The sequence below is a fragment of the Plectropomus leopardus genome, chromosome 2, assembly GCF_008729295.1.
Source record: "Plectropomus leopardus isolate mb chromosome 2, YSFRI_Pleo_2.0, whole genome shotgun sequence".
NCBI classification, from domain to species: domain Eukaryota; kingdom Metazoa; phylum Chordata; class Actinopteri; order Perciformes; family Serranidae; genus Plectropomus; species Plectropomus leopardus.
In genome coordinates, this window is record NC_056464.1 from 27623780 (window position 1) to 27638463 (window position 14684).

At 37.0% G+C, this 14684-nt stretch overlaps 1 protein-coding gene across 4 annotated transcripts; it reads left to right on the forward strand.

Moving 5' to 3' along the window:
• The first annotated feature begins 9149 nt into the window (after positions 1–9149).
• LOC121950394 (tumor necrosis factor receptor superfamily member 5-like) lies at positions 9150–14605 on the forward strand. Of its 4 annotated transcripts, none has more exons than XM_042496383.1 (6): positions 9150–9276; positions 9421–9546; positions 9682–9813; positions 12269–12367; positions 12447–12584; positions 13549–14605. In XM_042496383.1, exons 1-6 carry the CDS (start codon positions 9150–9152, stop codon positions 13731–13733), a joined length of 807 nt encoding a protein of 268 aa, XP_042352317.1. In that variant the 3' UTR covers positions 13734–14605. The 4 variants fall into 4 exon arrangements, with proteins under 4 accessions (XP_042352317.1, XP_042352331.1, XP_042352324.1 ...); XM_042496397.1 differs by having other exon boundaries at positions 12459–12584; XM_042496390.1 differs by having other exon boundaries at positions 12269–12358.
• The last annotated feature ends 79 nt before the right edge of the window (positions 14606–14684 follow it).

Sequence of the window (14684 nt, forward strand, 5' to 3'; positions counted from 1 at the left end):
CTTTTTGTCATTTAACTGAAAATCAATTTAAAGTTAAATATCACGAGATTGCTCTTACTACTTCAGATGTTATGCTTTCTTTGGTTAAATTATTTTATTCAAAGAAAATCACTTTCTAAGTAGCAGAATATTATTATTATTATTTTTTTTTTTTTTTTACAAATTTGGACATGTAGATTCTCAGAAATCCTACTAATTACCTTATAGTATGTTAACAATCTTTGTTACTCTTGCTAAAATGCACATACTTTTTTTTGCTGCTTTTTAAAGCCTTTTGATATTATACTATGTGATATGGTTTAATGGGGCAAGTGACAGGTTTCTGAGAAATACAGTATGAACAGTATTGCAGTAAAGGTAAGAATCAATACCACTGATTTAAACTGTGAAGTAATGGAGAGTCTAAGAAAAACCTTTTACTTTCTTTATGCAGACTCTCAGTCTCTATTTTGTAATGATTTGATCTTTCACTTCTGTCCCACTGGTAGCAGTTCTGTTAAGGTGAGAACAGTAGTTAAAAAATGCTTTCAGTGGTGTGTGGGGTTTGGGGGAGTTCCCCTGTGGAGTTAAATGCGCCTCTTTTTCCCACTGACAGACTTCCTCTCATGTTTTCGTTTAAGCCGTTGGAAAGATTGATGTCGTAAATGTACAGACTTTCATGTTGTTCAAACCTCACTGAAGACTTTTCCCCAGTCAGTAGTCAGAGGAGTTATGAAAGCATGCCCTCGTTATTTTTATTCACTTATGTTTGGCTAAGAAATCAGATACAAAAGCCACCAAATCTCAGGTAGCTTTGTGCATATCTGTCTGGCTCAATGTGAAGAACACATGGAAAAAAACTTTAAACTTATTCCAACTCATTTATTCCATTGACGACGCTCTCTTTTACTCTATTACAAGTGGAAGTCCTAAAATTCCTCAAAATTCCTAAAAAGTGCATAAGAGGTTTAGCAATAAAATGTGAAAGTATGTAATGTAAAAGTTCTCTGCAGTGAAATAATTATTATCAAATATCATATAGATTGTTAATACTGATGCATCAGTGTACAAGCAGAATTTTCCTGTTGTAGATGGTTGCAGTGTAGCTTGTTTTCATATTGTTGATACAGTTATCTTGTTTAGTCCAGTGGTTCCCAACAAAGGTGTCTGGCAGAGTGTCACTAGACACATGTAAGGAGTTCTGAGATTTTTCTGGGATTGGAAATGAGAAGAAAAAAGGTTCTGACACAAATCTGTCTTAGCTTTTTAACTTTCCTCTAATCTTTTTGTGGAATATTTAATAATTTTAACAATTATTTAAATGAAATATAAAAAAGTCTCTTTGTTGGAGATGCTATTAACTCAAACACTGACATCGGAAATGTGACAAGAAGCCCCAAATAGATGCCGCTTTAATATAAAAAGTCACAATACAAAAAGATTGGAAACCACTGGTTAAATTCCAGTGTGTTTTATTTATTATTATAAATCATATTTATATATTGCCAAAAATCTTAATCTTATTGTATCTGCCAAATAAAAGTATTGGAGTAAAAAAACACAATTTGTCCCTTCTAAATAAAAAAAGAAGTATTTCGTATCATAAAATGGAAATACTAATTAAGTACTGATACCTTGAAATTGTGCTTAAGTAGAGTACTTCAGCAATGTACTTTTCTTCAGTGTCCTCTCCAGGCCTTATTGTAAAGTGTGTTTCTATTTTCAAGTATCATGTTATTTTTTTCTGTTTTTTTGTACTATATCCTGGGATGTGTTAATACAAATTTATTAAATAAACTTGGCTTTTGTGTAAGTAATCATACCAAATGAGTCTGAGCATTTGTTATGCATATGCTTTAAGCTGGAAACAGTCCCTGCAGAGGCTTTCAGTAAATGTCAGTGATCCAGGAAGTCGGTGGGTGGTTTCAAAGAATTATAAACAACACGCCAACCAAAGCCTCTCTTTTTGTAGAAATAGGTGCAACTTGTCTCACTAAACAACATGCCATCAACTGTGCATATAGTATGTCTTTATTTTTAAGCTACATTTTAGCCCCCTTTTGTGAGTGGCATTAATTATGTAAAGCTGATTGTAACTTAGACCTTGGGCATAATTTTCAGGCTTTTGTGCAGTGCACTCTGGCCTAATACAGGCAGTATTACATGAAAAATGGCACTGCAAAAGAGGCACAAAATCTTTTTGCATTAAATAACAGTTTTGCTCCACTATATAAAATACAGGCATTGAATATTCATAAATATCCATTAACTTATTTTATTTTTAATGCAAAAAGCAGTTCTGTATTTGTGTGTGACAACCAGGCAGCGATTGACATTGACAACCCGCATTGTTAGATTGACAGTACTCTAGACCTGCAGACTGATTTTAAACAGCTCTTGGCTGGTCTTTCAAAATACACAATATGATTAACACAATATTGGTTAATTAAGCCAGCCTGCATTTTATTTCATTCACTTCACAATTGCAGAACTATCCTAAAGTTTGTGAACATGCACCAAGTAGGACCTACGCAGACTGAACTAATGTGTTTTCACAGAAAGACGGTAACAAATTACATTTACCTAACATAGATATATCCTCAGGTAGCAGACGTAGCCACAGCAAAGAATCATGAGATGAAACAGTTGCGTTTCTGTCATTTGTATGGTTGTTTTTTTTTTTTTTTTAAATAACCAACTTCAAGTGAAAAGCAGCTGACCCCCAGGTATTCTCACATCATCTTATTTGCCCCCCATTAAAAAAGTTTGGACACCCCTTCCCTAGAACAATATGGTGATATTGGCCTCAAAAATATACCCCTTTCCCACCAAAATTTAATACATGCACGCAGGTTTTTCAGAAATGGGTAAACCTGCTAAATATAGGCGATTGCTGCATTCCCACTGCCAGTAAACACAGCGCTACAGCACACGAGTCTGCCTTCCTGTCAGTTGCTGTGTGTGAGTGTAGGTTGTTTTATTTGTGTGTCTGTGCAATATCACGGACAGGCCTGAGAATAGACAAACAGGAGACAAGTAAACAGCAGGCAGCAGCAGGAACAGAGGTCTTTTAAATATTGTCAGTTGTTATTTCTCTTTATGTATCTCTTACTTATTCAGTCTCTCTTTATAAGTCAATGCAGACTAACTTGGAATAACGTTTGAGCGCCAATTAGGAGAAAACGGACGGTAATTTGTGACAGCACGCTATTGCATCTCGACAGTTAAGGAGCTGAAATTAGCTCGTTCACCCAGGTGTTGAATTCCCATCAATGCCGATTGGACTGTCTACTGCATAGTCATGTCTACTGCATAGTCATTTGACCCGGGTATGAATGCCGATCACATGCATTCCCATTGCATAAAAAGCCAGATGTTAGATGGTGTTAAGGGTTTTTTTGTGCAGTGGTAAGGAAATACAAACGTTCACCACGAGAGATGCTTCCTGGCTGGCAGTGAGTTGGGAGAAAGGTATAAACGTAAAAAAATGGAAAACGTACCAATACCATGTTTCACCTTATTTATTAGCAAGCCCCATGTACAAAACGCTGTGTCTGTGCCGCAGCGGCTGCAGGTTTAGATTCCAACCTTGGCCCTTTGCTGCACGTCATACCCTCTCTCTTCCCTTTCTGTCAAATAAAGTGCAAACATATATTTGAAAAAACATTGGGAAAAATTAACTACTTTGATTTTTTTAGTTTGGTCAACATCCCATCAGCTAACATGGAAGGGGTAGTGCTAAACTGCATGCAGCCACCAGGGGGCGATCAAGATGTTTTAGCTTCAGTTTTGGGGAGCTATCGCATGCTTTTTTTGTATACAGTCTATGATTCAAGCATCTTTTCCCCATGTGCAGTCATACTGCACAAGATCTGTAAACAGACCTTGATGTGGAAAATCAGTGGAGTTCCCCTGCAGCCAATAAAACCTGAAAACTTTGGGCAGCAAATGCTTTTCTGTATTTCCATAGTAAGCTCTGTTGGTTCTGTGGGTGTCAGATTAAGAAACAAAGAAAGATCTTCAGGGTTGGGCAATGCCTACTGTACTTCTGTATTCCGTGCCATCAAATGCCATACGTTAACCTTTAGTGAGTTTTTATATTGTCACATTAAAGGCTCAACAAGTGACTTGCACATGTCTTCCACCCACCCTCACCAGAAAACTTTAAGAGTGGGCGATACTTGTGTATGCGTGTATTGTAAAGGGAAATCCAGGCGTCTTGTGCCTATTTCACCCTTTGTGGCTTCACGGTGACGATTCACTGTTGAGAAGTACGTGTAAGTACGTCTACGGCCGTCTCACATCCTGTAGGAGGTTTCAAACATGCGATCATGTGGTTGCGAGTGAGTGTGAGTGACATAGAGAGCTGAAGGTCTTTGATAATATTGGTGGTGAAGCCCACATGTGACGAGGCTTTCCAGGGTGTCAATGCAGTGGGGTACTGCATTAATAGTACTTCGAGCTGTAATGTAAGGTGACCAAGTGCAACACACAGTATCCATGCAAATAAAGTTCACTGCAAATATCAGGCTATCCCATCAAAAACGTACACAGCCACAAGTCATACATCAATATGAATCACATACTCTCAGAAAGCGTCAGTGTTGACACATAATCCGAGTTATCAGACTTTTTAAATCAATGTTTCTTTGAAGCTAATGACACCTTGATAAAGCTCAGTAACAACAGTCAGACTGCAACCAATGATTGTTTTAACCATCGATTAGTCTGATGATTATTTTGTTTATCTGATTGTGTGTTATATAAAAAAAAGTTTTATTACAGCAGTCAAACTTTTTCTGTCTTACCCTCCTTCAGAAGTAAAAAAAAAAGTTTACCACACTCACCCTACATTTTCTTTTTCATTTATCATTAACAATATTTGGGAAGAAACTCATTTTTGTAAAAAATCCATGTTAAAACTTAGTGTAACAAAGGTCAGCACGATAGCATCAGCAAAGTCTTGTTTGTTAATTTTTCTAACATTAATCATATTCATTGAACTCTGACACCCTCTTTTCCCTCTGGTCATGCACGCCCCACCAGCAGTGGCTCTATGCGCCCCCAGGAGGGCCAACCCCACAGTTTGAGCGCCACTGCTTCACAGGAGCCTAAGGTAATTGCCTGTTTTGTACAAACAACTGCACAAAAAAACAACAAGAATTTTCAGTTTACCATGATATTAGAAGGAAAAAACATCCAGTGCTCAAATTTGGTAAGTTAGAACCTGTTAATGTTTTTCACTTGACAACTCACTTAAATCATTCAATCGATTTACAAAATTGTTGATGACTCATTTCCTGGGAAAACTTTACAAGGAAACTTTTCCCCTCCTGCTACCAAATGTCAACAAACTAAATTACATTACACCTACAGTATGATGACAGCAGTAAAGTTTTTTACACATCATAATGTATTTCTGCATGTAAATCCTGCCTGCATTGTAAAAGCTATAAAATGACCGTGCAAAGTCACATACTGTGTAGTGCTAAACACAGCAGTGTGCTGCAGACCAAAAACCCAGTGCAAGCTTAACCACACTTCATATTTTTTAAGTTATTACTCTAAAAACCCTGTCAAGACTAGACTCGTGTAAAAATCATGTTACTTTCATTGTAAATGGATCTGCACTAGTGTAGTGCCTTTTCTATAGTCCTCCAACCACTCAAATCGCTTTTACACTACATGCTGCATTCGCCCAGTCACACACACATTCAGACTACTACTCAGTTACCATTCACATGTGCCCACACACTGATGGAACAGCCATCAGGATTAATATGGGGTTCACTGCCTAAGGACACTTGGACATGTGGACTGGAGAAGCAGGGGATCAAATGGTGGATGACCCACACTACCTGAGTCACATCAACCCATTCACCCTGAAGACCAATGGATCTCAACCAAGGGTCTTGGCGACCCCAAGGAGTCTCTTCTAGGGGGGTCTTCATGTGAAAAAAATAGTTTGGTTTACTATGTAGATCCATAAAAGTGACTATATTGATCATAGGTTTCACATCTTTCTGTTATCTCCCTAACTTGAGTTGAAAGAATTCTTGGGCCAGATGCATAACACTGTAGATTCTTGACTAAAACAGTGTGTACACACAAATGCGGAAATACACGTTCTTTTTTATCAGATTTATGAAGCAGTTGTCCGCCTGTTTGTGTTTTTATAAATCTTGGTACTGGGCGCACATGCACAACCCTCATTTCCAAAATCACAGTTTGCCATGAACATCTGTTTGTATATCGACTCTTGTGCCCCAGCACCACTCATTAGATCTTACTCTCATTCTCATCATATTACCAGCAGCTATCTCAGCTAAAATTTTGTGAACGCCTGGTCTGAAGACTGTTTGAGGTTTGACCATTCTTCATTTATAAACACAAGTTCGTGTGTGGGAAAAGGCATACTTTTTCACTTTTTTTTTTATGGAACGTTTATGCATCTGGCCCCTTGTCTTAATCATATCTAACATCCAAAATATTTCCAGATGGAGGTCCCTAAAGTGAAATCTTACCAAATGTGGTTTTGTGACCTACTGTGTATTGATTTAGGAGTCCCTAGCATGAAAAGGTTGCTGTGCTGCAGGTTTCCCAGGAGCTAAACTGAGTCATAATCAGAATATTGTGAGTGCTTGTTTCAGTTCATTGGCTTCTTAATGTCATGTTCACTATGAGATGGACTGATTATTAATGTTCACCGAGTCATTTGGATGATAAAGAGGATATCTGCTGTTTTATGTTTTAAACCATTTCCTACCCATAGGGACAAACCTTACTCAGTGAAATATGAGCTGAGCTTAACAAATGATTCTTTCCCAATTTCCATAAAACTATAGAACTACTCTGTGTTCTGATATATGCTTCATAGATTTTATCTTGACCGCTGAAACCACTACAAGCACTCCTGCAGAAAAAAAGACTATAGATAAACGTAAATTATCCCACAGTAGTGATGGATATCTCAATCTCTCTGCAAATACATCTTTCTGAATGAAACAATATCACAAAGGACAGGGAAAATGTGGTATTTAATTGTTTGTGTGAACAGGCCCTTTGACAAAATCTGTTAAAATTGCAGAGTTGCCTAATTTCAACAGTAGTTTTTTTGTCTGTTTAAAAAAAAATCAGAATCCAGTATCAAACTATCCAAATTCATTTTTTTAAGGTTTAAATAACGTTAAGTGACAGGTTATAAATATTGAAGATACAGATATGAATGAATCTTATCAGTATAACAACTAAAAGTTAAATTGATGTCAAAGAACAAAAACAAAAACCTGAGATTTGGTAGATAAATCAAATTCAAATTCAAAATGAAACCCACAATCAAAACCCACCCAAGTCCTTGGCATATCACTGTACATGTCTTCCTCTTGTCAGGTGTCTGACACATTCAGTAGTTTGCATCATTTGCTTTCTACCTCATATTGTCTGTCACTTTAAATGTTTGTGTGATGTTTTCTCAGACAAGCGGACAAAGTAACTTCATGCAGAGGTGTGGACTCAAGTCACATGACTTGGATTCAAGTCAGACTCAAGTCAAAAATTTGCTTACTTTAGACTCGACTCGAAAATTTAGAAAAAGACTTGCAGCTCTAATTGGACTTGAGCCTTTTGACTTTAAAATATTTGGCACCTTTTCCCCAGGCCCAAAGATTAAAAAGTACGATATTTAAAATCTGTGCTGTGAATCTGGTTATTTCCCCTTCTTTTTATATTTATTTTCATTCATTCTAATGCTAAAATCTTTTTATATTTCATTTAGATATAAAACATAAAGCGTGGAACAACATAAAATATCATTTTAACCCTTTGAAACCTGAATTGACATCACTTTTCTTGTGCTGCACTTAGACGCCTTTCACAAGTATTTAAACCTTTGAACCCTCAGCAAATTGGTATGATTAATTTTGAAAAGAAAAAACCCAATGAGAAATTTGGCAAGAAATTCCCTGCAAATTGCAAGAAATTGGTAGATTTAGAAAATTATTAAAAATAAGCTAGAGAATAATGTCCAGAAAACTGTATTACAAAACTATATATATCATATATATTTATCATTATTGTATATTATATAAAAATATCATTATTTTTCTTTTCTTTTCTTTTCTTTGTGGTCTTTGCTAATTTTCTTGTACTTTTTACTTAATTCTTTTAAATTTTTGGTCATTTCCTATCAAGTTGCTCATTGGCTTTCTACCCAAAAAAAGGTTTAATGGTTTAAAGGAAAAATGGGCTTATAGAAAACTTGTTGCAAATTTGGAAAGAGAAAATCATAAACTTTTCTAACATCAGATGAGTTAAATACTTCAAGATAAGGAAAAAAAAATATTTCTGTTGTGGTACTGGTTGATAGTGTTATAGGCTACAAAAGGAAAGCATTCATGTTTTTTTTGAAAAGTTAATATATTTTTACTCTACTTATTCCATTTGGTGAAGAGTGCATTATGACTTATTTAGAACTTGAAACTCAAAGTTTAGGACTTGGGACTTACTTTTGACTTGCAAAACAACTTGTCCCCACCTGTGTGACCAGACTTGAGGACTCCTTAGATTTCAAAAACAAGAATATTGGTGTATGTAACCTAATCATATGTATGATTATATACTAATCTTGGTTTTAAGATTTTGATAATGTTTCTCTGGTGCTCCTTGAGTGCAGTGGTGAAGCTTTTAACTACTTTATCCAGTTTCTGCAAAAGCGTTTCACATGACAAAGCCAGAAATAACACCTCCAACCCCAGCGTGTGCCTTAAAGGAAACTTTCTATAGAAGACAGATCAATAGTGTTATTCCATTTTGTCTTTATAAGTCTGTCTTACCTGTACACGTCACCTGTGCTGTCTTCTTTTAAAAAGCAAACATCTGGCTACTCTCCACAAGCCAAAAAGCCTTGCTTTAGATATATATAAAATACAATTTTACAATAAAAGAAAAACACAAGGGACATATAGTGAATGAATGAATGAATACAGGTAAAAAAAAACAACAACAACCTATCTTTGAGGATTTTAAATCACGTGCAAGTGTAAGTGGTCTTTCACTTCCTGAACAAAGCATCTGTCTCACACAATGTCTCTCGGCAAGCTAACCACACTCATATCTGACGTCAGTCACAGCCAACATAAAAGCCTGCAGGCATAAGCAGAGCACTGGTCATAATGATTCCTCTGAGCCCTTCACTGGCACTTGTATGCGTATTGAGTATTTGGACTATAGGACTCGCTGCAGCCTGTGGTGACGGACAGGATGAGGTGGATGGGCGATGCTGTGACCTTTGTCCCCCAGGTGAAACACAGAATTAATCTATAAAATAATGAGATACACAGTGTTTTTGTTTTTTTTTACATAAATCTGTTTCATCTGATCATGTCTGTGAATGTTATTCATATTCTTGTGAATGACTAATTTAATTTGTCTCTTAATTTGAAGGTAAATTTATGACTGAGTTCTGCTCAAAGCAAAGGCAAACTGTGTGTAAACCCTGTAAAGAGGGTTACTTCTCGGACCACTATAACATGTTTGACAGATGTGAGAAATGTCGGTCATGCCAACACGGTAAGACTGAAATAATTTAGAAATTGTTTGACTTTAATGTTATGAAGATCTCAAGTGAAATATTGATTGAAGGGGATAAAAGAAACACTGTTATCACCTGAGAGTCCTGTGGTTTTAATTCTTGACTTTCTTCAGAATATGCTGAGAAATGTACACTGACCGCAAACGCAAACTGTTCGTGCCTCCCTGGTTTCCTGTGCTCCAACAATGTCTGCTCAAAGTGTGAGGAAAACAAATGTGTCAGCGGGGAGAAACTGATGAAAACAGGTGAGAGTGGACTTTTTTTCAGATCAAAGAAATCAGCTCTAAAATGAATTGCTGCTGACAAATATCTAGTCTGAGTATGTTAGGCCTTGTGTTTTGTGTATTTGTTTTTGGGTGTTAAGGTGCACAATGGAAAATAAACGTGTGTTAGATTAGTTAGTGATGTGCGAGAAATGAAGTTTGGATTAAAGCACTCAACCCATTTTTTTTTTTACTTGATAAGTCTAATTAAAATCCATGTGATTTAGACTTGATACAGTGTTTAAAATTTTTTGTTTGATTTAATATTTCTGTTCACGTACACACAACTGGTGAAGTTTTCCCAAACTGTTGTCACATCTGTCATTCAAACACTACTTTGTGTGATGTGGTCTTCTGTGACTGCTGGTGAGTAAAAGTATAGCTGCTCTAAATGTCAGGAGAGCACAAAGAAACTTGCCAAAGTGTTTTGAAGCCACAGGAAATGCATAAACTGCTGATTTAGCATATGTTTCTGTTCTGTGATCACATGATAACCTCAATGATGATCTTTGGGAACATTTGATAAGGGGAAGATAAAACATAAAAAACAAGACTTTAAAACCAGTCATGTCTGCTGTGAATTAACATGAAGAAGAGTCTGCAGTGAAGCTAGCAGCTCTGTGAGGCTGCACTTCAGGCACAGCAGTGCTGTGAGTTAAGGCCCAGACACACTGAACCAACATCAAAGAACTAGCAGCGACAAAAGCAGACTCTTTTGTCACTTCATATCAGCTGTTTCTCTCTCAAGTTGCACTAGAACACACTGCAAAGACTACAACCGATGGCCAACCAGCACATATGTTCTGCACCTGAATGAGAGGAAAAAATGGCCATAGTCTTCAAAAGTCAAGCAAAAACTGCCATGACTAGTTAGCCAGTTAGCACATGAACAACACGATCCAATTTGGAAAGAATAAAGCATATTTACTGTGCAACAATACTGTGAACAATAAAAAAACCATCAGGACATGTTTCTGCCAAAGAGCTCAAGTACTAAAGAGGAACAATTTTACCTTATATAACAAGTTTGTTTCGACCACACTTATGAGTTTAAGCTGCTTGTTTACCTTCCTCACATCCGTTTCTCTACTAAACTAGCAGAGTGATTTCACTCACCGACAAGCCCTGAAGTCCCAGGTACTGTTCAACATGCTGAATTTTGTGGGAAAAAAGGTGACAATGGCTAACATGTACTAATAGTGCAGGACACACCACAGGGACAACTGACTTTCACCAACAGCGTGTCAGGGCCATAACGCGCCACGGTGTGAACCACAGGGAGGCTGGGGAGAGCTCGGAGCTTGTAAAAAGACATGAGCTCCCCTATAAACATGAGGGGAGGGGACATTTTCCCAACCAGTAAACACACAACAAGAAACACTTTGCACATTCTTCACTCCAGGGTCACCATCGCACCCACATAATAGTGGGCACATATTACACAAGAAGGCAGATGACAGAAAGACAAATATATATATATATATATCAAAGAAACAGGACAACACAAAAACAAACAAATATTAAGATACGCAGAGGTAGTGATCAGATTAAATATCTATCAATGATGTCCTATAGGCTGTCTGGCAGGCTCTGTTTTTGATTTAATGTTCATAGCTTTTTATATTTTAAGTGGTTTCTCTATTTGACCTACCCCTGTCTCATTTATGATAAACTATAGAATACAGTACATCACTTTTCAGAGTGTATACGGTGTCCTGCTGTAGTTTGCCACATTGTTTCTGTGCTGCTTGGTTTTGATGTCCATGTGGAGGTTTGATGTGGTCAACTGATTCTTATATGCAGACAAAAAGGGAGCATGCTGACATGCTTGCAGCTGTTAATGTTTCTTTTCTTTTTTTTAAAGATTATTTTTTGGGAATTTTCTCAGCTTTATTGTACAGGACAGGGGGGGAGAAAGAGGGGATGGCATGCAGCAAAGGGCCAAAGTTGGAACTGAACCTACGGCCGCAGCAAAGTAGTACATAGCCATTGTACATGGGGCGCCCGCTTCACCAGGTGCACGACTAGGCTCCCCAGCTATTAATGTTTCTTTGGGGCTCCCTAAAAAGCCATGGTAGAGTTGGCACATGGTAACATCCTGATGCTAAAAGCGTATATTGTTGCCATGTTCACCATCTTAGGTTAGCATGCCAACATTTGCTAACTAGCACAAAACATAAATGTCTACCCCACTGTGGTGAATGCAATACAAAATATCTTTAAGGGTCATTAAGATTCATCCTCTGGGCACTATGATCGAATCTGCAAACCTTTAGGGAAATCCACCTGAAAGTTGTTGAGATACTTTTTCAGTTTAGACCATATTTGGGAGAATATTACTTTAGAAATGCGAGTTAATTTTAGATTGCATATACATGTATTGATGTACTCACCTGTCTCTTTGTCTCTCTCTCTCTCTCTCTGTCTGTCTTTGCAGCCGGTCCCAGACGGCCAGATGGGCTGATAGAGTATTCATATCGGTGTGCGCCCTCAAGCCCTGATAATTCATATTTTGATAGAAAAGAAGGTACCTCCAGTAAGTGGCACAAAATAAATGCTTTTGCTTGATGACAACATATGTAGCTGAGCTGAACTAACTTAACTTTTACATGTAGTGTTTTCACCAGGGACGCACAGAGATGGCAGCGACTCCGTTCACTCGGTCCTCTACATCAGCTTTGTTTTGGTTTCTCTCACCCTCCTCGTGTTTCTGTCTTACGTCTGTATAAAGACCCTGAGGAAGCACAAAGCATGTAAGTCAACCTTGATGGAAACACATATAGTGATGGAGTTGGTATTGCATAAGTAGATTTTCCTTTTTTTTTTTACACAGATTAACAGAAAAAGACCCTTAAATGTTTGTGTGAAACAGATCTCGGCAGAGTAATATGTGTAGTTTCAGGTGATTGTAGTAGGTTAACATACACTTGCACATTAATTTGTAACTTTTGATCAGTCCGTATCATCATTAAATATACACTCTGAGGACAGAGGAACACAATAACTAACTCAATATGAAGTGATTGAAAAGCAGTCAGCAAACTCATACAAGAAAATTTCCAATACACTAGACATTCCTTGATGTGCAATTAAATTTTAAAAAATTAAGAAATGAAAAAGGGTGGCGTGACTTTGAAAGTGCCTTCGGCATGTTGCCTCAAAAATTGACAGTTTTGCTGATCTGGAAACTGCATATTTTTCCTTTTCTTCTTTTTAAAGTGAGAAGAAAAATGGGGGAAACAAACACATGGCTGCTATGACCAAGAGTGTCTGTAAGAATTTTGAAAAAGTCCATAAATTATTAATGTTTGTCTGCACTGCCCATTGTTTTTTCTATAATCAGATCTTCACTCAGGTCCATATATTATGTGTTCCTTTAACTCAAAATTTTAATACAAATTGTAAGAAAATGTACATTTAAAATTAAAATATGTTTTAGATAACAACAAATATCCAATGCCAACAGTAAAAATCTATATGTTATATATACACTTAAAAATAAGGAGCATCAGCAATTGAGGGGTGTCAATGAGGAACAATAATATATATGCTTTTAATACTTGAAATACAGATAAAATGGTGCATAAGTGTAGAAGTGTGGTGTAGTTCAGTGTGGGTGATGTGTATGGTAGTTAGAAAAGTATGACATGACCTCAGTAGGCATTTTATTGCACTGATTTGTAATCATTTTATTTATATTTATTGCATTTTCTCCAGATAAACAACCTACAGAGCTCTTAGCGCTCTCAAACATCGGCAGCGACTTTCACCTGTCGAAGGAGGAGAGTGGGCATGAGCTCAGGATGCAGGATGAAACTAAGAACAGCAACAGTTTGGACCTCCTGCAACTTGAAAAAGTTAGCACGTGCTACTGTTCAGCTGCCCTTGAGCAAGGAACTTAAGCCCTTTTTGCTCCAGTAGAGCTACTCAGTGGTGAACAGATACGTGTCCCCGTCTGAATGTGTGTAACTGTTAGTGTAGAATGTGAAGATAATAATGTTCATTGTTTGTTGTGTCTTAAAAATACTCAAGAAGGGCTGTGGTGCAACTGTAGAGATTAGGCTATTTTGTAACTTTTCTAAATGTTGTCGTCTGATAATGATAGTTAATAATTAACAGTAGGTGATGACTATGTAGTGTTGGTGGTCTTGTTGGGTGCTACAATAGAAGGAGTATTGGCTCAAAACTGTAATTTTATGGCATATCAGCTGCCACTGCCCATCGACAAAAATGAGGACAACTATGGTTAAATGCGATACTAAAGGACTGGCAAAGATGATCCTCAAAAACATAGACTGTATATAAAGATTTTTAACATCTGTAGAAACCTTTGTTTGCCTTGCGCCACATCTGGTGTGAACGCACTGTAAGAAATGTGGGTATTAAGCATATGTATTTAAGTCTGTTTTCTAGCAAAGTCAACGCATAAATGTTGAGTACCCCAAAGCTTTACATTATAAATGTGAAGTATAAATTCCCAACATTAAGAAACTACCAGATTCTAACTTGCATATGTTGGGCAATTTGTGTTATTTGCCAAATTTGCATTATCACATATGGACAGTCGTTCAGCAACTGCTTGGCCAATTTGGACACTATCTGGGTGGTTTTGAGGATGCTTTTCCGAATGTTGGTGACCCATACTATACATTTACAACATAATCTTTGGGGTATTCAACATTTCCGGGTTCACAATGGGACTCTATAGGCTGGTAAAAATGTTTACTCTCCTGACATGTTTGTATTTTGAATTAAAAACATAAAGTGAAAAAAATGTCCTGGTGGAGCAGTTTTTTTTCGGAGTAAAATTAGATACTTTTTGTTCTTAAAATGTTTCCATTAATTAAAAAAAA

Excerpts from the sequence above, each read along its gene's own strand:
- LOC121950394 (XM_042496383.1), top strand. The coding sequence starts at position 9,150 with ATGATTCCTCTGAGCCCTTCACTGGCACTTGTATGCGTATTGAGTATT. Across the intron at positions 9,277-9,420 it reads CTGTGACCTTTGTCCCCCAG|GTAAATTTATGACTGAGTTC; the intron begins GTGAAACACAGA and ends CTTAATTTGAAG. Across the intron at positions 12,368-12,446 it reads TAGAAAAGAAGGTACCTCCA|TGTTTTCACCAGGGACGCAC; the intron begins GTAAGTGGCACA and ends TTTTACATGTAG.